This window comes from Nyctibius grandis, chromosome 10, assembly GCF_013368605.1.
Source record: "Nyctibius grandis isolate bNycGra1 chromosome 10, bNycGra1.pri, whole genome shotgun sequence".
Classification (NCBI taxonomy): Eukaryota; Metazoa; Chordata; class Aves; order Nyctibiiformes; family Nyctibiidae; genus Nyctibius; species Nyctibius grandis.
This window is the reverse complement of record NC_090667.1, coordinates 19,831,636-19,858,789: the sequence shown is the minus strand read 5'-3', so window position 1 is coordinate 19,858,789 and position 27,154 is coordinate 19,831,636. Positions and strand designations below refer to the sequence as shown.

Below are 27,154 nucleotides of genomic sequence, written 5' to 3'. Positions count from 1 at the left end.
AAAAAAATACAAAGGTATGACTTGAAAAAGGAAAAGAAAAGTTTCTTAACTTGAAAATTAAAAACCAGGCACTAGTCCCAAAGGATTGTTATAAAATGAAGGGCTTACATTATTTCGAAAAGAGTGGCTGCGAATTGGATCTTCTGCTGCTAGGGAAACACTGCTCAGCATGATGAAGACAAGGATGAGGTTGGTAAAGATGTGGTGATTGATGAGTCTGTGGCATCCCACTCGAATTCTGAAGAGGAGATAAAAAGTATACCATGTGTGCAAATAGAATTCAGCAGATGGCTAACATGCAACATGTTTTCTATTACTCTGCCAACCGTGACAGAACAAAGCAACCATCAGCAGCTAAAAGCAGTGCAAATGCTGAAGCTATTTGCTCTGATTTCTAAAAATGTACATAAATTTAAAATCCAATCCTCTTGTAGCGAAGATGCACTTATTGAAGGAATCACAGAGGACTTCCAAGCTTCTATTGGTTTTCAATGGCTTATGAATGCCACTACAAGTTCCAGTGTTTGTGCCACTGTGCACACACAGAGGCCAATGTCAATAGGACCAATGCTAGATAATAAGTCATTTCAGATCCCCGGGGTGATTTGATTTTTATTGAAGCTGTCAAAAATACTCATCTGGTGAGATACGGCTTAGGCTGCAGATCTCATTGTACTACTTTGAGACTCAACCCAAATCAGAATCTCCTGTGAAGACAGTCTTACAGAATTATAGGACAAGTGAGTGTTGAAGATTACAGAGCTGCTAACTTTCAGCCACATAACATGAAATGGAACTGTACATATGCTTAGAGTCACTAAGCCCAAGGTTATTACAAATGCTATTGATCACCTTGGTAGAGTAGGTCCGGGATTAAATTGGCAAAAAGGCAGGATCAGGTTCGTAGCTAATACTGAAGCTGTCTAAATTCTGCTGAAAAATCAGAAGGTTCTTGGGGAAAATTTGTTTCTCCTGTTACGAAGTAGATGATTCGAGTATAGTGTATCTTAGTTAAGTAAAATGGTCATTTTGGCCTGAGAATATGTAGTATTAGTTGATGCCAAAAGCAATTTGACATGTTCAACAAATCTAATGTTTTTGCATTCAGCATATGTATTCTTAAAATTACTAGTTTAAATAGCTCTCCAGTTTGTCTGAAAATTGTGAAGAGCTTTAGACAACACATGCAATAAGATACAAGCCCAAAACAGTGTGTCTTGATAATCACACCATCTTCTATACTTGTGATGATCTCTACCACTAAGAATACAGCATTTTGCCATGCCAAATAACTCTTAAGCTCCCTTCTAAAACTGCTCATGAAATTGCTATATATAAATGTAACAGCTATGTTCAGTCTGTAGGAACTGAATTTGGTTCACTTGTTCACTTCCATCCAACAATCAGTAACGACTTTCACTGGTTACTGAAGCTTGCTTTCTCCATCAGTGTAGAACTTCAAATGCTGTGGAGTTAGACTGAGCGATGAAAGATTCCAGTTCTCACCCAAATCCAACTATTATTTTCTTGATTTTTGAAATAATTTGTCTTTTTCTTCAGTGTTTGCTTGAATCTGGGAAAATGCTGTCACCCCAAGAGGAATATATACATCCTTTCTCCTTCTTTTCTCTTTTTCTCTTAGTTTCTCTTCTTCCTCACCTGTATTGCTCCACAAAGGTTCCTAGGGTTACTAGGAATCCTAACTCATGTAGAAGATGCTTAGATCTTACATCACAGCATTTATATCAGTGATTAACATACTAAATAGATAATATACATTAAAGGGTACTTTTTAGACATGTGCAGACTTGACAGACTGTATGTACAAAATGCTATTATCTTCAACAGTGGGAAGCAAATTAGTATATTTATCAAATTCTTTTCATTTACCAAGTAATTCAGAAAATTTTAGGAGAGAAGCTAATCTCTCTCCTGTTGAAGATACTGGAGTTCTATTCCTGACCTCACTGGAAGGGGGCCTGTTCCTTCACTGCTAAACCTTAATGGACTAAAACAGTATTTTTCAAAATTATATTTACGGATTGGTGCTGCTGAAAATGAAGAAGGCACTCCCTTCAGGGATGGGTGTTATCTTCTCCTTCATATTTAGTTCCGATATTCTACGGGGACGTGGGCCTGCTGGTACCTCTGGTTCATCCTCCTCATCTTCTTCATCTTCACCTACTTTAAATTAAACACTTTTTTACTATAAAATAAAAAACATTGAGGTTTTGTTCATAACAATATAAAAGCATGGCTTGCATTAAAATATATATGACTTATTTGAAATATATATTCATAGCATGGCTTTAAATATCTATGAATCAATATATGAACATCCATATAGTTGTCACGAGCTTATATACATGTTTATGTGCATATATGAGTCTGTGTGTAAGTGCCCTGAGTACACTAATAGGCTTTGCTGGCCCTGACCAGCCCCACCTGGGGACTCCACTCACACCCCCTGCATAAGGGCTCTAGAGCCCCACTTAAGCTGAGCTCCTGACCACCAGACCGTGCCTGAGCTGTGTTTTAGGGGTGCTGAGCTCTGTGCACTGGTTAAGCACTGAGTGCTCAAAAGGTAGGGCAGATTTCTGTAATAGGCATCCAGACGATCAGACAGAACTGATTTTTAGACAAGTATGTTCACTGGACTGGAAGAAGCTAAGACAAAATTGACCGAACATCACCAGCTCTGGATGTCCTTTTTTGACAAACGTTTCAGAAAAATTTAGAATTTGCTCTCACATCCAGATAGTATTACCACAGCAGTCTTCAGGCTCACAGTATTAACTCTCATATGGTGTTTGTACTGTCTAGGAAGCTGCAGGAAGAGACAATACTTAGCAGCTTACAGGCCCATTTATCCACTGGTAACAGAGCGCAACTTCACCGACTTCAAAGCAATTGATTCGGCGTTCAGCAAGAGCAAGTTTAGGATATTTTAGCAAAAAAAACTTAAATATGTTTGTCTTCTGGCTGGTATTCACATACCTGGTACATCACAGGGTGGATAGGGATCTTTATCCTCATCCTCTCCTCCATATTCACCAATTGTCACCTACAGCAATGAAAGGGATGCACAAGAAGAAAAATAACTTTAAATATAACTTGGAGTATAAAGTTCAACAGAAAGCAAACCAAATAAGCCTCTGAAGTCAGGGAAGTGATCCCTATGCTTCATCTGAGTTTTATGAAACAGGGTAACTCTGAGAACAGAGGAGAGCTGACAGTTTCATACACATTTTTAAAAGATGATTTTTCTACAGTATCCACATTCTTCTGTCTGTGTAGATGACAATAAGAACACAACCAACAGGCTTTGGTAAAAATTACCAAGAACGTTTGAACATTCTACTAAGAGTTTACCATTCATTCATCTCTTCCATTGGATTTATCAGGCAAAATACCTACAGGGACACTAAAATAACATCAAAGTTCTCTAACATGGACTATTTCATGCTTTAAGAGCTTCCCTTCTCCAGATATCCTGAAACCAAAAGGATTTTCTGGATTAAGAGATTCTGTGAGGATGCAAAGCATAAGAACTAAGTTTCCTTTGCCTGGAAAAGAAATGTAGGGATGACGGGTTCATAAAAGAAGTTGCAGAATGCACAGTAGTCTTGAAAACTACTCCCTAGCAAAGTTAGTAAAACTGCTTCTTAGAAAAGACACAATTTTTAGAATAAACACCTTACTATCCTTGGGCTTCTTTTGGTCACCTTCCGACTTCTCACTTTTTTTATTTTCCAGGCTCTCTTTTCTACAAAACAATACAATAACAATTACAAAGCACATCATGTAAAGACAGATTCTAAGTGAACTATACCCATTCTATGAAAAGTTAAGAGAGCATACCTAACTATATAGTAAAATATTTTAAATTATTTGCACAGCTGCAGGTGTCAGAGCAATAAAATCTATTGCATGTGAACACAATGATCCATTTAAAAGATTATAATTTTTAATATAATTCCAGAAGCTAATCCCTAAAAAAGTCAATGCATGATCATTACTCCTTTTTAAAGGGATAAACTGTACCCTTGGACTCATACAAACAACTTGCATTGACTTCAGTAGGCCTGCACTGATTTCAAAGGAAGGTTTTTTTCCTTGTCTATATAAGGCTTAGAGAACTGATTCCACAGGGCGTTGTGCACTGGCAACAACAGATACATTCTTGTTCTAACTGCACAATAAATCCTACCATTGCAATGTTTAAATATCAGTTGGCTTATCATTATGTCCTTAATTCACCCCATTTTTCCAATTACTACCCAACTTTTATCTGAAATCATACTAATTGGGTCTCATTTTAATGTCTAGGTAAACGCTTTCATTTTTTTCCCCGAGTCAAATAAATTTTGAAGATGGTAAAAACATTTATATAAAGAAAATCCTTATGAAAGAATTCAGCACCTTCCTCCCTCCCTCTCCTGCTTATTCAACATGCCCATGCTATTTTACCTCGCATTCTTTTTCCTTTCCTTTTCTTCAGCTTCTTCTTTCTGAGCTGTATTTAGACTTTCAGCATCTGCCAAATTATCCACAGCAATGGCCAAGAAGACATTTAGCAAGATATCTATTTCAAATCATTTTAAGGACATTATGCCTTACTATACTCGTTTGGTTTATTATCAGCATAAACACCAACAATGTGAGAGATATAAAACACATGTTCCCAACCTACAGCGTAGAGATTTGTGATGCTGGAGTGTAGTGCAAATAACACTCATGTAATGGACTAGATTAATACTTGGTGTAAAATGAGCAGAGATCCATTAGGGTCACTGATCTTAAAATAGCAGAATAGTTAACGTATTTTTTTAAATAAATGAAATTCAACTTTATTCTAGCCTGAGCAAGTTTCAAATATGAAACATTGTCTATTTAAAGTGAAGACTGTTCAGGCATTTTGAAAAATTAATCTTTATAATGCACTATCTTCTGTGTCTACAACAATCTATATAAAATTCTGTACTTCAGTCTGTATCAGTTAAGTACAAATACTGATACAAGTACCGTGTACTACAGAAAATAGAACGGTTTTGCCCTTTTGTCACCTCCTGACCTTTTAAGAACTTCTGAGAATGACACTAGTTTCTGTTGCTACACGAGGCCAAGGAAGTATTTTCAGTACACTGAAGGCAGGGAAGGGGAATGCTTCAGCAGACTTAATCCTAACTGACTCAGCATTTCTCTGTGCAGATTTCTCTCATCTGGTCCCTGCATTATACAGTGGATCACTGCATACAATGTCAGCGTGTGTCAGAATTAGCAGGGCTGTATCAAGCGTCAAAAGGATAAACGGGAAATTACTGCCACAGAGATCAGACTACGTCCATGCATTTTCAGAGGGAAGGATGTCACATAAAGACAAGCAGGTAGAATAAGGCTGTTTTCCCACTGAAGGAAGAAAGAAAAAATTCTCTGGTTTCTGCCATTGTGGTGGCTGGAGATGGTCTCAGAGGTCACTGGAGTCTCGTTCATTAGGGAACGGGTATGCAAAGAAAAGTCTATTTAAAGGACTTAGCACATGCAGAAAGCGCTTGCATGTCCCTTGCAATTTACTCCCTCCTAGAGAAATTTTGCATGTCCCCAGCACACAGCCACATTTGGAGATGTTTCCAGTGAGTCCAAAGGATACAGTTACCACAGATGAAGAGGATAATGAAATATATACAGACTATCATTCCTGACGATGATGGGCCACCATATGCCATTATGCCATCATACATAACAGCATTCCAGTCTTCACCTGTTAGAATCTAAGAAGCAGATATATTATTACTAACTCAGCATGAAAAAGAGCAAACAGCAATACGTTTCCTCCGACCACAACACACAATAAGGCTAACCTTCTGTATACACAAAGCTATACCATAATCTCTTAGTGCATTGTTTTGAAATTTCCATTTAAATAAGCATCTCCTGAAAGCTTGGGTTTAACTCTACTAGCTTTTATCTTATGCTACGCATTTACATCACTGAACTTCAAAGGCAAAAATAATAAAAATGGAAGCCTGTAATTTTATTGATATTGGCATGCAAAAGTTAGAGCCCTGATTTTCAGTAATGCCGCATATGTAGTAATGCCTGCAAGTGTTCATCACTTAGTACACGCTTTAAGGTTCTCTTTTTTTGAAACAGTGTCCACAAATCTTTTCTAGTGTATGCCATTTGTTAGTCCTGCAAATTGGTCTACCCAATTTCAGTTTTAATGGGGACTAGCTGCCTTATCATAAATTATATAATACATGTACCACACACATATACTACTGCTGTAGCTTTTGAAATGGTAGCTATTTTAAACTGAATGGAGCTCAATGCTGTGGGAAAATGACATTATTTTCTTATTGGCTATTTTTTCACATAATTTCACCAAAGTCTAAAAGAATTTTACAGAAATCTGTTGATTAGTTAAAAGGATAGTTTACAATGAGGCAACTCCACTTACTCTGTACTACCAAAAAAAATCTGAGGATTACAATGCAGGTTATTGGGGCATTTTATTTATTTCTAAGTAACTTAAAAATTATCAGTTCTATCCTGAAAAAACATGTAATACTGACTCTTCTTTCAAGTAATTAAGTGGTTGTTCAAGAAAATTATATGCATGCCAATTTCTGAAATTCATTTTTGGAGAGCTAAACTTATCAAGCTGATTTTCACAGTTGTTGAGCACCCAACAGGTTGGTTGCTCCTGAGTGTATTCTGAAACTGAAGGAAGCCTCATTCCTTTGAAAATGAGGCAGCCTAAAATCTGAATAAAATCCAACTCAGCTGAGTTTGAAAGTACAGCCTTAATTTTTTAAAGGGACAATGTCAGGTCAAATGTGAACACTTTTCCTCTTAAGGAAACTTCTCATTAAGATTTCCTTATGTTAAAATTACATGGAATGACTTTTTGCTCGCTCTGGGCAGCCATCAGATGAAACCTCTACCAAAGAGATAGGAAGTTGACACAAAGTTGAGTTTTGCAGGGTCAGCTTTAAACACTCACCTACAATGTCTGAAACCAAACATTGTGGTCATGTGCAAAGCTGAATGTGAAAATGGAAAGATGAAACCAACTAGCCTAATTCCAGTATCAAAATTGGGAAAAATTAAAAAAAAAAGGATCATAAACCAGTGAAAAGTAAACTGTAAGTATGGTGTTATCTTTTCACAAGTAGCAGACAAGTTGCTTTAAAATTTTAATAAACCTGACAGTATCTCTTTAAATAAATTAATACTTATTTTTATATTATAGTAAGTGATATGGCCCATATGCAAATATACACTCTTACAACGCTTCTAATTTTTTCCTGCTTGTGAATAGCTGAACTTTTATATAGCTCATCAAGTTAAAGAAAACAATTTGATTAAAATAAAAATAACATTCCACCTCTTTTTCTAGTCATGTATTTGATGGACAAAGGAGATCTAATTTTGTGAAGTAATATGACAGCTGTGTTGCATAGATAGATCAAATAAGACATGAAACAAATGGTACAAATGGTGCAGAGTTACCAGAGTACTGAATTTAATGAGCAGAATGCTACTTAAAGTAAACTGAATAAACCATATTCGTGATTTTATTTTCAGGCAACATGATCACTTAAACAGTTTTGTTGATCATCAAAGGTAAAATGTTTCATACGGGATGAAAGTAAGTTACCTGGAATACAGTTAAAAGAGCTTGTGGAAAATTATCGAAGGTGCTCCGTTTTGTTTGAGTTTCATCAAAATTAAATTTGCCTCCAAACAGCTGCATTCCAAGCAACGAGAAGATTATGATGAAGAGGAAAAGCAGAAGCAACAGTGAAGCAATGGACTTCATTGAGTTTAACAAGGATGCTACCAAGTTGCTCAGGGATGCCCAGTGCCTATAAATTAAAATGCGTGTGTTAACACACACCAAAAAAACCCCAAACAAAACAGTAAAAGAGCAGCGCATGATGAAGTATTACAAAAGAATTGCTGATCACCCTTCAGCTATACCTAAAATTAGCAGTATTAGTTAATCTTACCTTGTTACTTTAAAAATACGCAGGAGACGAACACAGCGAAACACTGAAATTCCAAGGGGTGACATGATTTCCAACTCCACCAAAATGGTTTCAACAATGCCACCACAAACAACGAAGCAATCAAAGCGGTTAAAGAGAGAAACAAAATAAGCCTGTAGGCCCAAGCTGTACATCTTTACTAACATTTCACAGGTGAATAAAGCCAGAAGAACTTTATTTGCGATATCTGGAACAAAATAGAAGAAAAAAAGAAAAGACATTCCTGAATTGTCTCATAGATTCCATTTTTATGTTAACATATTAGCACTATGCTTTCTATACTCGTTCACAGGCTTTTGCTTAAGAAAGAAGTACTGTTTTTTTATGTTGGAATGTATTTGATGCCCAAGTGGCAAAAGTTACACAGAGATGTAAAGCTTCCTGCCACCTATAAACTATTCATCTTTCCAATTTGTTGTGCAGTACATGGCTGCTCAGCTCACAGCTTGAGTCCACAGTGTAACTTAAGCAACACAGCCCATAGCATGTTCTGCTGTGCCAGTTATCATTTTCTTCCTCATCTTTCAAGCACGGTTTAACAATAAAAGTACAGGTATTTCCAATTGATATTGTCAGTTTTTTGCTGGTACGCCATTAAGCAGTGTTACAGTTGTGGAAATCGAATACATTCAGTCATTTCTTGTATCTCCCTTTGGCTGGGCTGAATATCCTGCAGGACAGCAAACAACAACAAAATGGCAAAGCACAAAAGTAGCCACTGATAGAATGCAAGTATCCATAAGTCAAAAACAGGACAAATAATTTTTGATTGTACCTTGGATCTGGGTCAGCCAGTCAGGTTGATTATAATGCTCCGATGAGATAGTTAATGTGTTCAGAAAGACCAAGACAATAACAAGCCAATAAAATGTGACAGATTTTACTGCAGCTCTACATTTTCTTCGATTAAATCGATTCCAGCGACGCCAGCGTCGACTGAAAGTTCAAATAAAAACAAATTTATTATTATACAGAAAAAACATATGAACTTAAGAAGAGTTTCATCTGTGTAGAAAACATAGTGCAAGTATGTATGTGCGAGCAGGTGTATTTTCATAAATACGTGCACAATACTTCAGATAGTTGTGGTAAATTATTACCAGTTGCAGATCAGGGAGTGCTAATTTGTTATTCCTTTTTTAGATTGCATTATAGATTTTTAAATGCAAACCACAACTTTTGGAGACTCTAATTGCCTGTGACATAATTAGATTAAGCTGCATTTAACATTTCATTGAGTAACAAGATATATATGTCTTCCCAGGCCCCATACACTTAATAGCAGTAAAGAAAAGCCAATGAAGCAACTTAGAATTCAAATTACATTTAGCCTGAAAATGTAGGCTTTGAGTTAAACCACAGGCACAATTCCAGCAGGATTAAACAAGGCAAGAACGGTTGAGGTCAACTTTTAGAAATCTACCCTATAACGTTAGAAATCTCAGCGACTCCTAGAGATTCCTACTGATGTGCCTTGCAATTGTGTCAGTGGGCAAATGTTTGTGAAATGAAGAGTGTCAGTCAAGGACTAGCAAACTGGCCCTATCTAGATATGAGCTAGATTCACAAGTGAGGGTATTAGCTTAGCTTTAAGCTCATAAAACTAGATTTAATTTCTCTGCTTCACTTCTGGGAACTTTAGTGAACCAATTCATCTCCCTGCGTCGCATTTCCATTTGTGAAACAGGAAGAAAATACATTGCTGGGTCATAGGAAGAGAAGGATTAGGAAGCACTTGATATTACCTAAAAGGGAGTCATATAAAATTCACACACCCAGAACTACAGCCGTGGACTCAGATAATAAATTTTAGGAACCCACAACTGCTTCATCCAAAATTCAAGGGACAGGGCAGGCACAGACTCCAATGGAAGCTTGACCTAGCCTTAAAATAGCAAAGAACTGAGAAGAGTGTGCATGTATAAGCTTCTTCCTCTATAGTTTCACTATCAAGCCAGTCTAGCATAAATCTGTTGTGAAGGAAAGGGGTGGTCTGCTCTCCTTGCTCTGCCCTCTCCTTTCCCTTTAGCCAAAGTAGCCCTAGTGAAGCGAGCAAGACCTTTTATCCTGGGTTGATTTTAGCAGGTCAGTTGTCTGATCCAATTCATTGTACTGCTGCATCACAGAAAGAGCAGGAAAAATGAGCAGCTGAGACAGGAGAAGGGCACTGCAGCCCTTTTTGGCAGTACCAAAGCATGGAACTATGGCTTTTGAAAATTGTTACAAATAACTAGGTGAATTTCTTAATACTTTTAGTGTCTGAATTAGCAGGTATTGTATTTAGTGTGCATAAAATCAGAAATGCTTTAAATCGGCCTCAGAAAATAGAACCAATATGCAATAACATCACCATAAAAATAACTGAGCTTGGCACTGCATTCAAGCATTAACTGAGTTTTCCTTACGCACCTTCAACTTGTACGAGGAGCAATGGAAATTAATACTGGTTTCAGATATCTGTACAAAGATGCTTCAAGCCTCTGCAGTATTCTAACCATATAAAGGAAAAATATCCTGTCCTGACCTAAATCAATACAGTATTCAAGAACATTCTTATCTTGCCAGTCCCCTGCTAAACAGCGCTACCTCCATGGCCATCATCAGGATGGTTCACTCCCTGGATAGGTAAAAGAGCCTTTTTTTACGCTCACAGAACATCCTATCATCAAAGTCAATGACACAAGAATAATATTGTTAGGATATCTCTACTCAAAGGAGACAAAAGCAGTCTCAAAGTGTATAACTCATAGCTCTCTGAAGCCAGCGGGGCTTTTTTTTTCCCCAAAAGGTCTGTGGAATCAGTGACGGAACAGTATAGCTAAGTGGTGCACATATGAAAGTGCTGCCAAAGGGTGTGCAATGGCACTCACATGTAGAAGTGTATGAATAATATAAGCATATGTAAAAAGCCTACAGAAAGAAAGCAAAAATTCAAAAAGGAGAACGAGAGTAATTTTCTACCTTCATTAGATTGGTACAAGCAAAGAAATAAACAGTAAGTAGCAGACTGAAGTAGATGGCCTGTTGTGCCAGGAAAACCTGTGGCTATATAAAATAGGAAAACAAATTACACTATTTTCACTCAACAGTTTTCTATTTTTTAATAATGGCCCCTCCTAAGTTTTAACAAATAGCATCATTTTAGTTCTGGAAGAATGAAATGTACTCTTCTATTTTGAAGGGAAATTCCATTTTCATAAATTTGCAATGACATAATATTGTTTTCATGAAATTATCAAGCATTTTTCACAAAATATAGCAGTTGAATAAATATTAAAATCACAGAGGGCACATACAGTTGACATAGTTCGTTACAACAAACCAAATTATTCACTGCTTTTGTTCTCATTAAAGAATTTATCATTTTTCCTTCCTAACTATTTATGAGCAAATCATTATTCTTACAGATGTATTCCCAATTTCACTTTCATTCACTCAGGTATTCATGTTTAGGTGGTCCTTTAGGCCCTAGTCTTACATTTGAATCCACACATGGGAAATCCAGCCTTGCACTGCGTCTGACAACTCAGTGTCAGTCAGTCGTGCAGAATCTATGAATCTTTACTTCATTTACTTGCTATTCATGTGTGTTTGTGTGTTGCTACTAGATCTACACAAAGGTAAGGACATTGATTTTCAGATTATTTTGTATCAGCAGCCTTTCATTATAACATGATTTTTTTCTAAACTGGACTTTCTGTTTAGAACCACATGCGTAATCCCAGTATCTGCGAAACTGGTGTGCTTGATATTTTCACCACTAAGATCACAGAGAAGTAAATATTAATGCCCAAGATGAATTCTTCTGTAATTGTGGGTGCTAACATCTGTGCAGAAACCCTACACTTCACTACTCTTATTTATAAAATATGAGACAGAAGAATTGCACCAGAGCACTCACTCATTATGAAAAAAATAGAAGCTATTGAGACTATTTTTCCATTCCTCATTTTTGTAGTTACAGGATTCAGGGCATAATACCAGCTTTTTAGCATGACTTGAAGATTAATGTGATCATATAGTCATACTGACAAATGAGGAAGCAAATTCTTAAAAAGAGGGATCTTCACAGAGGACAATGCGCACAAATCTCTTCAACTAGCAGATCCCCGTCTTCCTCTAATCATATGTGTGTCACCTCCACGTGAGGAGAAGACAAACAGTTGTTCTAGTATCAAAACATTTCAAATTCCACCTAGAAGATTACAAATATACAGCACATCATATTTGCCCATATATATCCTAGCATCATGTGTGGTTGATATACACCTTCACTTAATAAACTGGCAGATAATTGCTATATCTTGCTAGGAGGTGATTCTCTTGACCAACTACCCATCTGACTGTATAGAAACATATTTCTGAGGATTAACTTCTGTTTTCACTTGTGGTACAGCAAGTAGGCTAGCTTGCAACAAAAAGCATTTTAGATTTTTGATCCAAAGGCAAAGATCCAAACATCCAAAGACATTTATGGTCAAACCAGTATCCTTGATAAGCTATGTCCTGATTTACTTTGCCCTGAAACACAGTGTATTGCCATTGCAGAATAACATTTGTGAAGTCAAAGCAAGGATCAGGCCAGAAGAGTGAGAATTAGACAAAGATATAGCATTTGGCTTAGAATGTGCTAGGATATCCCTGACAGCTGAACACATAAGCCAGGGCTTTGCTGCAGAAATGAGAGTTTCTATATATTAGGTACTAAACAGAGCTTTTTAAAAACTAGTGATTCCAGTGAAAAACATCAAAATTACTTTCTTCTGACATATCAGAAAAATGGATTTTGCAAATATGAGACATTAGTTATGCAGAAGCAATGGGATGAGAACCGTGAGTCTGCAGATCCTTATAGAGATAGAAGAGCAGATATACACTGTTCTTAGTGGCACTGCAAAGCCAGAAGTTCTTCAAAGTGCTTTTTCTCTTGATAACAGATGTTGTCAGCTGTTTTTAGGAATCTGGGACATGGTGCAAGCCACATCTGTTTGGAAGACAATGGTGCAACTATAATTTTGTGGTCTGTTGCCTCAAAACTACTCCTCGCATGGATTCATCGAGTTAAAAGAGATAGATCTTTCTCCAGTGCTACAAGTAAAGATGTGAAAGTTGAAGGGGGAATACCCATTACCAAATTCAGCTTAAAAAGTTTAGGTATGATTGAAGACCTCAAGCAGCTGCAGACCCCTGCAGCACTTCCAAATAAGAGACATCAAAATCCCATTGCTGATTGATACAACTTCTGTGAATACATGCAGCAATACGTGTATGAATGAACTTCTGTGTGACTTTTTTTTTAATGCCACAAGAACAGATTCTGATCAAAGAGTTCATGCAAAAGACATTTAGGACAGTGGCAGAATCTAGACAGCTGGAGATACTTTGGTGACTTTCTGGCTTGCAAATAAGTTTTCTTCCAAAAAGATGCGTTGATTATGAAGTGACTCTAGAATGGGTAGCACCGACTGCTTCTTACTCGCTGCTTGGACTATTAAAAACATCAGGTTTGGGTAGAAATTTTCCTTTCTGAAAGATGATGTAGCAGCTTTCATTTAACAGAGCATCTGGAGTTCTCTTTTTCCTTAAAACATGAATAATGGGCATGGTTCAGAACGTAGCCATTACTTTGCTTTCTCTGTAATGCTTTTACGAGTCCCCACTGTACAAATAGACCGAACTTGGTGAACGTAGTATAACGGCAGTCAATAGACTTCATGGTATTTGAAGTTTCATGTGACCACTTGATATTCGACTTTCTCCTTTAAAACCAGCGTACGCAGGCTTCATAGCAATAAGTAGTATGCTATAAGGTTGATTGGAGACAATCTCATGATTCAAAATAATCATGCTTGTTTGGGATTGCCAGCTAATGAAATACTAAGCAAATTCTTCCATTTGTTCTACTGTTATGGTAACTGGAAGCAATGGCAAGAGAAATTACAGATCATTAGCACACTGAATCACTTCTCTTTATTAAGCTAAAAGCAGTCTCATCTCTCAATTCTCATGAAGGGTTAAGTTTAAAGGTCCACCTGGACATAACTGGTCCGTTTAACTGGTGTAGCTAAGGTCAGTTTCTGTACCAGAAGGCATACAATAAATGATACAGCTTTTATAACTAATGATGAAACTTCTAAGAAGCTAGTTGTGTATTCACTACTATCATAAATGGCCAAATCTACATTGACTTCAGCAGTGAGGCACATTTATGTGCTGTCACAGTTTGCTGGCTGAAAGGGATGACAAAGTAAAGCTTGTTGATAGCGTCACAGGAAAAAACTCTCAGTGTAGAAAAGCACCAGTTAACTGTTGCCTGGGAGCTCTTCTTCAAAAAAGAAAGAAGACTGTTCAGAAGGAACACAAGTCCACTCCAACTCCTCGCAACTGGTCAGCGCTGGTAGGTCATTAGAGCTAGTAAGGCTAGTAGAATAAACCTGGGTATGCTATTCCTCTTCATTGCTGCAAGGAGAATACACTGCTGTTACCAATGAATTACTTGCTACACATCCAACACTGAAATCAGTTTTACTAGGGTTAAAAAATTGGAATAATTCCAGATGTTGCCAAAACTGCTGATGCCAGATGTTGCCAAATCTTCTTGGTTGTCCCTTTTTTCACTGAAAGTTTTCCTTGAAAAATATTTATTCTGTGGGTTGTCTGCAACTGTAGGAGTGTCTTTGCCCTTTGTGACTCACTAAGTCTACTACTTGATTATTTACCTTACATCACATAGCTTTTTTTTTATTATTATTCCTTCATGGAGTAACCTAACCTTTTTAAACAGAAAGATGGATCTCTTCTGTGTTTGCAATTAACCTTTCTAATTACTAAATATATGTCCTATAAGACTGGAAAATAAAATCAAAATAAAGAAACCTATTGGTTTTGTACTGGCACATCCAGTCTCTACAATATTAGGACTATTAACTCTTAATTTTGCTTATAACACCTCCCTTCTGCAATCATACGTAAAAATAGAAGCTCATATTCCCAAATGCCCCTAGTAAGTGAAAAGAGAGCCACAAATATCAGCAAAGCAAATCAGTGAGTTTGATTTCCAAGAGTGTTCATGGATACTTTACTTTTCTATTCACCAGTAACTGTTAGGAAGAATTTTCACACAGTAAAATTTAAAGTGTAGTATACAAAGAATAATTATATGAGATCATCATGATGTGTAAATAGTCACAAGGGAAAAAAGTGATGAAGAGAGAGGAAAATACTGACCTGAACTTGGATTTTGAGATGGTTTGACTAGAAGAAAAAGAAAAACACGTTTTTAAGAATGTGGAAAAAATAAATTTGTTCTCTCTAGAATTTTGTAAATCAATACATTGGAATTACATATACACAAAAACAAACTTTTAACAAAATGCATCATGAATGCTGAAATTCTATTGTCTGTTATTTATTGTCTGAAATACCATTTCTAAAGCTTTACAAATTTTCTAAGTGAAAGAAAGGAAATCTCCCTTAAAACTAAGTAAATAAACTACTCATGTAGAAGCTGCTTGGAAGTCATGAAAATCTGAGCAAATAAATAGTGAACACCATGGGATATATAAATACTCCCATACATTTACTTATTGCTTAAAAAATACATATTCTCCAGATCATGCACAATTTAACAGAAAATGTTTCTTTTTACATGTCACAGGGGACTTCTGTTCTTTTCTCATTATTTTGGAAAATAATTATATTTTTAAAAAGCTTCCAGGAAAACATGACTCCACTGGAAGTTTAGTTGAATTGTTTTATATCTTCTTAACTTGAAAATTTTAGGAGTGTTTTAATGCTGTAATAATTGGTCTAATATTAAACTACTGAAAGGCAAAAAAACCCATGTCATACAAAGCTTGACTATTTGAAAGCGGTTTTGGCTAAATAAACAATAGGCAAGAATTATTCTTAAATTTTGAGATGAGGGTGGGTACTTGAAAACAGCTCGCGTACTCACCATAAACTCCCACAGCATACTGGGTTCTCTCCTTCTCCACTCACATTCTCAGTGTTCACTGATTCAGTTTCACTGGTGGGCATGCTTGCTGTTAGGAGACAGAAATTGCTTTAGATCGACAGCCAAGCAAGGCATTGCACAGAATGCGATCTCCTGTTCTATTGCAAGAATGCCTCCACTTTTTGCAGGTCTAGTGAAAGCTTGGAAGATCTGAGGAATAGCAGATGAAGTCTGACACTTCATCAGTCCTCCTCTTATGACAAAAGAAAGCACACAGAATTCCAGAGTGTACTGTAGCTTTTTTTTTTTCTCAATGATTCAACATAACTGTTGAAAATGCAGTACAGAATACAATGTAGAGGAGTTCTGTAACAAAGAGCATGCTACCCCTAGTAAAGAAATAAATCTGAGCTAGATTTTGTGACCTTTCATTTTAAGCACTGTTCTGTTAACACTTTGGAGGTGCTTATCAGTTTAAGTGTTGTTAACATGCTCACTAATTCCAAAAAATGTCATCAAAGTTCTTCCGAAAATAGGAACTACCACACTCTGATCATACTGACCACTCTACGCTTTTACTTCCATTATGAATTGTCAAGGCAAGATGCTAGAAAGTAATTGTGCCTGCAAATACTGTATGAGAAGACAGGAAGGAGCACGGGGAATGGCAGAACAGCTACCACAAAGGATGAAAATTACTGCCAATAAAAAGGGGATTATTGCATACATTACACAGTGAATTACTGTACATACAGCAGATCATTACTGAACAGTTAGCAATTGTAGCTAATGGTTTTTTAGACAAAACTCATTTGCAGATCGCTCATTATCATTTATCTTCAAATCAACTGAAATGTAGAGGGAGGACAACAAATGTCAAGAAGTGTTACGAAATGATGAACAGCCAAAGTTCTCAGTACTTCCTAGGGGAGAACACTACTTCCATGTCTGCAAAGCAAGCATGAGAAGAAAACCTCAAGAACAAGTGTAAAATTAATGTTGCTGGTTTATACAGTAGAAATACCATATAAAGTAGGAAAAGAGAGAGGCGGAAGATGCACTGAAATTACTGTAGAACCCCAAGAACAAAAGAAAAACAGAGTATCTTAAAGGTATTCGGGGGTGTACTTCTGCTGTTTCAATGGTTTGCTTGCTTGGTTTTTTTGTTTGTCTGTTTTGTTCGGGAGGGTTTAAGTCAATGTCTGTGGACTGAGTGTACTGAAGGCAGAAGGGCTACCATGCCTATTTCTGTTAGGGATGTCTCACTATGTTGGTAGCCTAAAGGAGGCTTAAAGCAGGCTTAATTACACACATCTTAATATAAGTGAAACTTGAGAATCAGGCCCTGAATTTTCTGATTTGTCTACAGATCAGGTACAAAATGAGAACTGTTAGTAACAGTTTCTCTGCACAGCTTCTGTATTACCTCACATTAACACAGAGATACATGGAAGTGGTAAATGGCAGTCCAACTTCCATGCCCATCAATTCCATCCAAGTTGAGACACTGACAGGTCTATGCAGGCTAAATGCTCAGCTACTATCTGCAACAGCTGAGAATCTGTCCCCATAAATGTAAGTCACCATGACATGAACTGTTAAACACAGAGTTACCATAACAAAGAGATTCAAAATGTCCATGCAGGTGTTTGAATAAACAAGGCACTTCAGGCAGTAAGCAGAGCAAAACCTTCTTTCACAAGGTTCTTCTGTTTTGATGATTCTTTTAAAATATTACTGTAATTGCTCTGTATGTAAAAAATCCCTGTTTAGCACCTTCAAGTGCCTCAATTCTAATATGATGATTCTCGCTATAAATCAGTTTTAAGAAAATGAATAATCCTACTCTTGTGTGAACTTCACGGCTTACCATCACAGAGTTCAAAAGGAATTTCATTCAAATGTAAAGGAAACTATCTTTGATGACATCCAAATTCAAGTACTAAAATTTTGAAGTGTTTAAGACAAAAAAAAATTTACAAAACTATTTCAGACAGTCTCAGATCTTCAGAACTAACAGGTTTTATTTAAAAAACGCCAGTGTCTTTTGCAATAAATGCAAGGAGTTTCCCTCTCCGGTAAAGAACTGAAATGGTTGTCTTGTGCTGGGTGACTTCCATGCTATTAGGAAACACAATATTATAGCCACCTCATGATGAACACTAACACTTGTGATGGGCAACTGCAAAACATGAGTGCAGACGTCCTGTTTCATACACTGTTATTAAGAACTGCCATGAAAACAGAGCTAGGCCTGCTTTTGCAAGCATTACATGTGCAATGTGTGTCTCACACTTGTTTCAAATTTATCGACCCTTCCCTCATGTAAAAGCAGTACCTAGAATCCAGTTCCTCATAAAGTGTCACTCGGTGTCACACAAATGCTATTTGTTTTAATACCTGCCAAATAATTTTTAAAAGAGTAACTGTAAAGTAATATAATTTTAATTCAAGTCTACCCAGACTTGATGCATTAACCTACAGTAAGAAATACCAGCCCTTTTTGAATGTGTTTGCATAAAGAAAAACAAAGTACTAAAGGAAAAAAAAAAAAATCTTTGTCCCTATTGAAGCTAGTGTCAGTTCTGCTAATTATTAAATACAGCCAGAACATTACTCTCTTTCAGAGAGGGCTATTGCTCTAGCTCTATTAGTGACTTGCAGGTGCTGTGTTACAAAAACGGAAGAGGAAAAAAAGAACCATAGACAGTTCAGTTTACATTAGAAACTCAGCTGTCGTTACACTGTGATTTATATGCCAAAAGAAAAACTTACAGCAGTACTGAGAAAGGCACCACGTGGAAGTCTAGCTCCAGCAATGCTAGCAAGTCATTAAATCTTTAGCCAGAATAAAACAGCAACAGCACTGCATGACCACATCCACTCTCGCTAATGCAAGCAACCTGGCAAGTCTTGAAAAGGTTCAATTTCCCGACCACAGCTTTTTAAGGGTGGTGTTCATTGGGCAAAGTACAGCACACAGAATGGACTTTTAGAAGACCGTCTGATCTCAGTAAGGCCAGCTTTGAGATCTTTACACTGGTACTCCAGTATTGAAAGGAAGATACCGCATATTCTCTATTCTTGATTCGTCTTTTGCCCTTATTTTACTGGCGTTCTTCTGAACATTTATCCAGATTTCTAGATAATATCAGCTCTCTTCAATTATGGTAGCTGATTTCAAACAAAAGAATGCTTGCATTAGGCAGTATAAACAACCCATATAGCATGCAGCTTAACACTTTCCTGAGTATATAGAAAACAGGTCAAATATATCAGCTACTATGTTTTATTTCTGTGGATAAGAAAATAGATTGTTTTTCTCATGTTATAATGTTCACTATTTACTCTAAACAGTTTGCAGATTTTGGAGCATGGATTTCAAACTCTATTCCAGGACATAACGTAACTAATGCATAGCTAAGGGCAAGTCAGTGTCCATCAGCATTGACATGTCCTAGCCAGCTGGAGCTGGAAGAAATAAATTCCATAATACTGCAATATGACAATTTAGTGTCACTGTAGAATCCAGAAGCAGACTAAATTACACCCTGAGTTATTGCACTGTGGTGGCACATATTACTGCTGGAAATGTTTTCCTCTAGAAAGTACATAATATTTTAATCTGGTTCAACTTCAGCTATGCATTTTTGATCCATAGGTTGATCTCATTTCCACACTGATGCACCTTGGGTAGCTTTCTGGTTACACATGCTGAAGGAAAAGAGCTGCAGAAGTGGAGTGATCTGCACAGCTAGTCAGATAATCAGTAACAGCTACTGGAGAAAATCTTACCATTATTAAAAAAGGCACTATACTGGCAAAATTTTAGATGAATCTTGCAAAATGGTCATTTTCTGTCTGCTAGTAACATCCAATCAGTTCCATGAGCTCCAAAATTCTCCTAATTCTTTCTCAAATCAGTACGTGGATTTTCTGAATCCTTTACACCAAATCTTTGAGGTAGCCAAACAGGAAAACAGAATAAAAAAATCCCCAAGGGGGAAACATTATCATTGCAAATTCATCTCAAATTTTCCTAAGTCTGCTGCATGCCCAGAAAACACATCAGAAAAAAGTGGTACTATCTATTCTGACTGTGAAGCTCCTCAGAGTAAATTCAGTTTAAGGAGGGGCAGCCCAGAAGATGTCCTACATGATACTGTAGCGAGGTATCTGTTTTCATAGTGCAGATTTAATGTTGATACTATCAACAATCATTCTTATAGGCTCTCTCTTTTTATAGGCAGCCCATGGAAACTCAATATAAGGTCAAATGGTTGCATAGCAGTGGAAGGAGAGCAAAATACTCAGTCTTCATTACAGAAGCATCACTTCTAGCCTGAAGGATGACACTATGAATCTTGGGAATGTTGTATACTCTATAGCTGTGGCGCTTTTAATAGAAATAGAGGTAGAGATAAGACAAAGAAAAATATTTAGGGAGGAATTTCTAATCCAGTGGTAGTCTTAAGTTTGAGCTACTCAGATCAGCATAATAGTCACACAAATACAGAAAGAAATAGACTTAGGCTACCGATTTTTACTTTGGAAAAATCCTACTCACAAACCTGTCCTGCCAGACACAGATGAAACTAAGTCAGTGCACACACACTTAAGAATGCTTTTGACTAGTAAGGTCACATATTAGTAGCAAGACAGCATTTGCAGCCCGTAGAAGACAGCAAGTTTTCAGCTGGTTTCATGCTGCTTCATGACCAACATCAGAACCTGAACCTGCTAGTTTAAAGGCTATATTAAAACACATTTCCAAAGTAAAATTGCAGCCACTGTCTTTTAACAATTTTTATGGAAAACTTTTTCCAGTCTGCAGAGCTGTGTGAGCTATTAGACAATATACGTAACAGTTACACAAATAATTTCAAGTAGACTCAGTATGTGTAGAAAATTAGTCCTTCAGGTCCTAGCAATTTCTGACTCAATATTCTGCATTCTCTAAAGTAACTGGATCAGATTTGTCAGCCTCAGTCTGAGCCACAATAGTGATTCTTAGGACAGCAAGGAAGTCAGTCGCTCCAATAACTTTGTTGTAGGAAGTATTAAAACTAGATCTAATTAAAATTGTGATTATGTCAAATCAATATGTTTGCCAGTATTAAAAAAGTGCAGATCTGAAAATAACTATCATACTCTAAAACCCCTGTTTATCTCCATTGTGGGTGGGAAAGAAACTGAAAACAAATTACAGAAACAAAGCCATCAATAACAAGAGGACATACAGTGAAAGTTTATGTTTTGTTAGATTTTACATTAAAAGTATTATAAATAAATAGTAAATACTATCATCATACTGTTCTAAGCTTACGCTATCATCCATTATAAAGCTCGTAAAATACTTTGATCGATTTCTTCACACCTGAATTTAAAATACATTTTTTATCTGGTTTACCTGACTTTTTCAAAAGAAAACCTATGCTTCAACAAGAACAGTCACAAAGACACGTCAGTGGTAATCTAAATGGATTAAAGACTATGCTTTAGGAAGGTAGAGCACTGCAGCACCAGTCTATTTCAGACATGCACTTAGAACAGCAGACCTGCATGCATGAGTATCTACATGCTAAAGACATATATGTCTTTGTTATAGAAAATGCATACAATATGTGCTTTCAAAAGCTAACACATCAAATGCAGCATTGGCACAAAAGAAGTTCAACTGCAAATCAGAACACGTTTTACCATGTTTATTGGAAGAACGGCCAAAGCAACTAAGTCTGCTTTTCTTCTTTTCCTCCATTAAGTCAGCCAGTGTAAGCCCTTCGTGTTAAGCACATGTAATCCCAGCATTTACACAGCAGATGGCAGCAGTTGCAACGCAGAAAGTAAAAATGTGTCCATATATACACCACAGGCAATGTTAGTCAAAACAAATTGAAATTACCGGCAGCATAACTAATCAGAGCTAAATTTCTCACCTCTCACTGATTTTTGCATTTTGAGCTAAATTCGTAATGCTTTGAAGTCAATGGAATTTTTTTCATCGACTTCAGGGTAACTAGCTATTGGGTCATAGTAAAGACTTACGACTTTTACTAAAGGCGTATTTACAATTCTAGTAGTTAAAAGGTATTCCATTATTCAACAGCACTGAGTACCTGCCCACCATCACCAAGAGAGATGTACGAATACAGGGGGTTCATATATAAATGACTTGACTTCATGACTTCTCCAGTTAGAACTTCTAAAATGATGAGGTTGCAGGAACCCAAACTACATTTTTAAAGGATTATGTAAGAACCTATTAATCACTGATCTACCCAACTTTCAAATCTGTACCTTTTCCTGCCATAGAGAGATCTTCTGTATCCTAAACCCAGAGCTCTTCCACATCGTTGAAGAGCATTACGGTGATCTTCCATCACCATAACTCAGCAGTAATCTTGATCATCCAGAGGTTTAGGTGGTCAAAGTGGGGACATAGCTGCCTAGAAACCCGCAAATGATTATTCTGCCTATCTTGGGACCTAGCCCTACCTTATGCTTCAAAGAGTTCTAGAAACACATCACCAGTATATTTGGACTAAATTTATTTCCTAAGATTACTACTCAAGATTACTAACCTGGTGATAATTAGCTAAATTTCACCTGACTTCCAAACGTGTAGCTCATCATCATAACTATGCTCCTAACCCAAAAGCCTCCCACGGAGTAACTGGACCAATAGCTTATGCTGCCTCTCATCACACCTCCCCATGCAACGTGATATGCAGTAGAGCATGTCTTGAATGCAAGGAGGTGAAGCAATTCAGCAACTCTTCCTCCTTTACGCCCTGTTGCAGCTGATGTTAAAAACTAAATTCCAAGCCACACATTTAAGCACATGTGCACAAACCCAAAGGAGTGTAGTGCTAGGAGATTGTCTATTCACTGGAAATTTCCACTCAAAATACATATGCATGCCTGAAATTAAATTCTTGGGATTTGTGTTAAAGTTCTATTAATTACTTTCCTTCTCCTATTTTTACTCTGCAAGTCTCCTCCAACTCTTAACTTACTCTAAAATTACATCTACATTAACAGTTTAGAGCCAAAAACTCTCTCAAACTCAACTACGCAAACAAGTATTTTTGATTTACGAAAGACCTGCATGACCTAGAAGCTGTTTAAGGAATGCTGGAGCAAATGGTTCTTTTGCAGCATATTAACAAACATCCAATTTGATCAGGATGCCAAAAGTTCCTGGGTTTTCACCTGCAGGCATGCAAACCAAGTCCATCAGCATCGTAGCTGACAGCATGGTTGTCCAATGCTCTGTGCAAATTCAGCATCACCTACAATTCTGCATGGCAGTCTTGTACAAAGGGTATTTACTCCATAAAACATGCAATCTCTTACTTCTCAGTCTTAGGATTTTACACCAATACTCAAACCCGCAGTTTATGTATTCCTTCCACACAACATTAGTAGTAATAACCAAGTATAGTGAACTCTTCGGCTTTTTTGCTCTGCTTTAGATAAAACCTCTATGCTATAGATTTTCATATATACATAAATTATTACTTTCTGGATGATGCTGGCATCGACATCAATCCATAAGTTGCTTTCCAGCCTCTCATAAAATCATCTTGTTTCCTTCCAGTCAGTAACACAGATTCATACCCTGCTTTCATTGAGAACTAAAGGACTAAAATAAAACTCTGAAACTCAAAAATATAACGATTTTTTAAAACTTAACTACATGCAATACAGAAATAAGTTTAGAAACAGACACCTCAATATCAAACCACATAATTTTCACTATTTTACTACTTCTGAAAAGTACTATGGTTTAAAAGAATAGTTCACAATAAATTAGCAGCAGTAGAAGAAAAAGAACAGTAATAATGTATTATTTCAATAAGAAAATAACATTCTGAATTGCCTTTGACAAACCACTTGCAGATGAATTTTCTTATATATACTTAATGGTATCTAAATGAATAAATATCACTACTTTCCCGAGTATCACATGAATAATAAGGTGCTATTTAGCGTTAGTATATATATTGAAATTTGGACTTCAATCTTACATTTACTATTAAATCATAAACAACATCCTGAATCCACGTTCTCATTTACGTACAGCACTAAAAGTTCTCATGAAAATTTTAACTGTTACTACGTAAACATGGCTAAGAGTGTAAAATAACCTCTACTAAATTATGACATTAAAATACTGTCATTACTTGAAATTTCTGACATAGAGAAATCGATTATAACTTTTACAGTTATTGAAATATCATGAAACTAACTTGTTCCTTTACATGAAGGACTCAGGTCAGAAGCACTAGAGGGCCAATACAATGTAAATTACCTTTCCCATAATACACTATACATTACTGTCGACTAAATACATTGTAAGTAAGTGGTGGTTATATTTTAGCGTTGAACAAAAATCCCACAAGATTTCATTTATTACACACTCAGTTAATATATCTAGTAAAAAAGATTTTATCTAGTTTTCTTGACTATCAGAAAGAAAGATCCAGAAAGTCATTTCCCTATTTCAAAACTCAAAAAAAATCTTTGCTATTAGCAGAAGGTTATTTCTTAACTGCAGTTTTGGCCATATTTTTAAGTTTTTTGTATTATTATTTCTATTGCATGCACCTACAGGCAAACACATATCCTTCTTGACTAAGGATTTATAATGATACTTAGCGGCACGTAGCTTGTATGCACTAACTTTACAGAACACAAATAAAGCCTAGTTTTTAAGTGTCAATAGTGATTGCTCAGAGTAGAATTTAGTTGTAAGACTCTGAATTATCTTCCATGACTAAGCATATTAATAGACATGATTGCTCTGCTAACAAATACTTTTGCAAACTGGAAATCAGAAAGCAACATCAGATAGGCTGCATTCGTCTCCGTGTAACACCCTTAAAAGCAGTCAAACTGTCCCTCATATAAGTAGTACAGAGTAAAGAACACGTACTGTTCCGTTTGCCTTCTTCATCAACCTCTTCGTCATTCTCAGGGTCAATGTCTTCTGCCTGTGTAATCCAGTCTAAATATCCCTTCAGATCTTCTTCAAGCTGCTGCTTTTCACGTAGTTTCTGAAAATCCCCTCGGGCCTTGGCTTTTTCTCTTTCCTTGGAAAATTCTCTATCAAATTCAGATAAAGCAGAAAAAAATGCTGATTGTCAAACTCCCAGGCATTTTGACCTAGGTCTTAACATTGCAGAATAACATACTGACACAGAAAATGAACTGAATAAACTACACCACAGATTTGAAAGCTGCGTTGAAAACAAGACGGTGCAAAGAAGTCATGGCAAATCTCTATGGTATTACATCAAAACTTTCATAGCTTTTATGATTTAATTCAAAATGAAGCAGTATTCTTGACTCTTCCCATATTGGAAGAGTCCTGGTCCCGTCCCCCTCCCCCCCCCCCCGCCTTTAGTTACATGCTCTTCTATATGGATTTTAAAATCAGTTTTACATAACAGCTACGAGAAATTGACTTGCAGTAATGAAGTCATTTCAGAGAGGTGAGTATTAGTTTCAGTGAAAATTCAGTGAAAAGGAAATTCTGGCAGCCAGTTCTAAAATCCTTCCTTTCCAGCCAGGGTTTATTGGCCATGTCCAAACATACTTATTTCAGTGCATGGTTCACAGAATTCCACTAATAAGCTCTCCCTTAATTACATCATGCACAGACACCTATGCTGTTTGAGATCTGGATGTTTTACCCTTTTGCTTTCTGTAACAGAACCTAGAAATCCCATTCTCACAGATCAGAAATGCACCCTTTGATATAAATTGAATCCTCTGTCTCATTGCCCCAGTTTCAAGACAACGTATTTGACTGTCTAGTTTAATTTCGTGATTTGGGTCAACCCCTAAATTATCATGGAATGATAATAACAATAATTGTCATGCTCTTCGAGAAGGAGGCTGGATAAAATGGCCTACTGAGGTCTTTTCCAACCTGAATTACCCCATGAATCTATGATTTCCTTAATGTTACATGACTCAAGACAAGTATCAAGTAAATTCTTACACCACAACATTTCATACGCCAACATTATTACAACATTTGGTGTAATATACAGCTCCAAACGCGTAACTCCCTTTACTAGAAGGATCAAACACTTTCCAGTTTATTTGAGCATCAATATGTACAATCAGGGGTAGGCAAGCATCTTTTGAACTCTACTGTCACTATGTACCGATTCAGTATTTAAAATGTTCTGACTAACCTGTTAATAGGTTACAACAGGGCTGAAATTAAACCTAAAAAGGGGCCACAGTAATTTCACTTACTATGAATTTGCAAACCCTTTATTTATTGTGAACTTTCACTTGAAATTATTTCCTAATTAATACACTGTCATGGGGAAATTTATTAAAGCACTCAATAATATCCTTTTTCAAGTGGAAAAATATTAGGAAACTAGTGTAAGACTTGCAAAATATTTTAACAAGGTGAACACAATTATCAATATGTTGTTGTTCTGCTACATTTTGTTAGCAGGATTTTTTCAGCCTAGTGTTTCAGTTCAGTGACAGACATTACTTATTTGGAATGGCAGAGATCTCATCTCTCCAGGTTTTTTTTTTATTTTTATTGTTTTATTTGCAGTCCTCAAACACATCTTCTAAACACTAAATTTCTGCTTTGACATTAGTAAATTTAAGAGTTATGGTCTTTACATGCAACCATATAGATTTTGTATTTTTTTTATATTATGTTGCAGAAGCTAAAATCTTTCTGTTGCAAAAGCTAAAATCTTTCTGTTGCAAAAGCTAAAATCTTTCTGTTGCAAAAGCTAAGAGGCAGGCACTACACCTTTTATTACAGTTGAGGACTTAATTCAACAAAAATTCAGTTTGGCACGTGGAGATCATTGTGTTCCATCTGGTGGCATTGTAATGATGCTAAGAATGCCAGTGCTTGCTTTGCATTTGCTACCCTTCACCTAACATCCAAGGACGAGGTCCTTCAAAAGGCCATCTCTTCACAAAAATGCTAGTGAAAGAGAGCGAGCTCAACAGATCTGAGGGATAACTGCTTTTTTTTAAAAAAAAAAAACAAAAACAAAACAAAACAAAGATTTCCTTGTTTTGGCAGCAGATGTCACAAGCCTATAAGAAGCTGTTTGGTTCGTGGAATGCTGGGTTTAAACTTCTCTCA

At 36.6% G+C, this 27,154-nt stretch overlaps 1 protein-coding gene across 1 annotated transcript in view; it reads right to left on the bottom strand.

Annotated features, from left to right (window-relative positions):
- The window catches only part of CACNA1D (calcium voltage-gated channel subunit alpha1 D), a 183,824-nt gene that overhangs the window by 70,048 nt on the left and 86,622 nt on the right, over positions 1–27,154 (bottom strand). Inside the window, exons 9-20 of the mRNA XM_068409430.1 lie at positions 24,950–25,119; positions 16,012–16,099; positions 15,282–15,308; positions 8,830–8,990; positions 8,016–8,241; positions 7,664–7,871; positions 5,651–5,771; positions 4,471–4,585; positions 3,697–3,766; positions 2,998–3,064; positions 2,040–2,184; positions 109–238 (exon numbers count right to left, since the gene is read on the bottom strand). Of these exons, the coding sequence (XP_068265531.1) occupies positions 109–238; positions 2,040–2,184; positions 2,998–3,064; positions 3,697–3,766; positions 4,471–4,585; positions 5,651–5,771; positions 7,664–7,871; positions 8,016–8,241; positions 8,830–8,990; positions 15,282–15,308; positions 16,012–16,099; positions 24,950–25,119 (1,528 nt within the window). The remainder of the gene's footprint in view (positions 1–108; positions 239–2,039; positions 2,185–2,997; positions 3,065–3,696; positions 3,767–4,470; positions 4,586–5,650; positions 5,772–7,663; positions 7,872–8,015; positions 8,242–8,829; positions 8,991–15,281; positions 15,309–16,011; positions 16,100–24,949; positions 25,120–27,154) is intronic.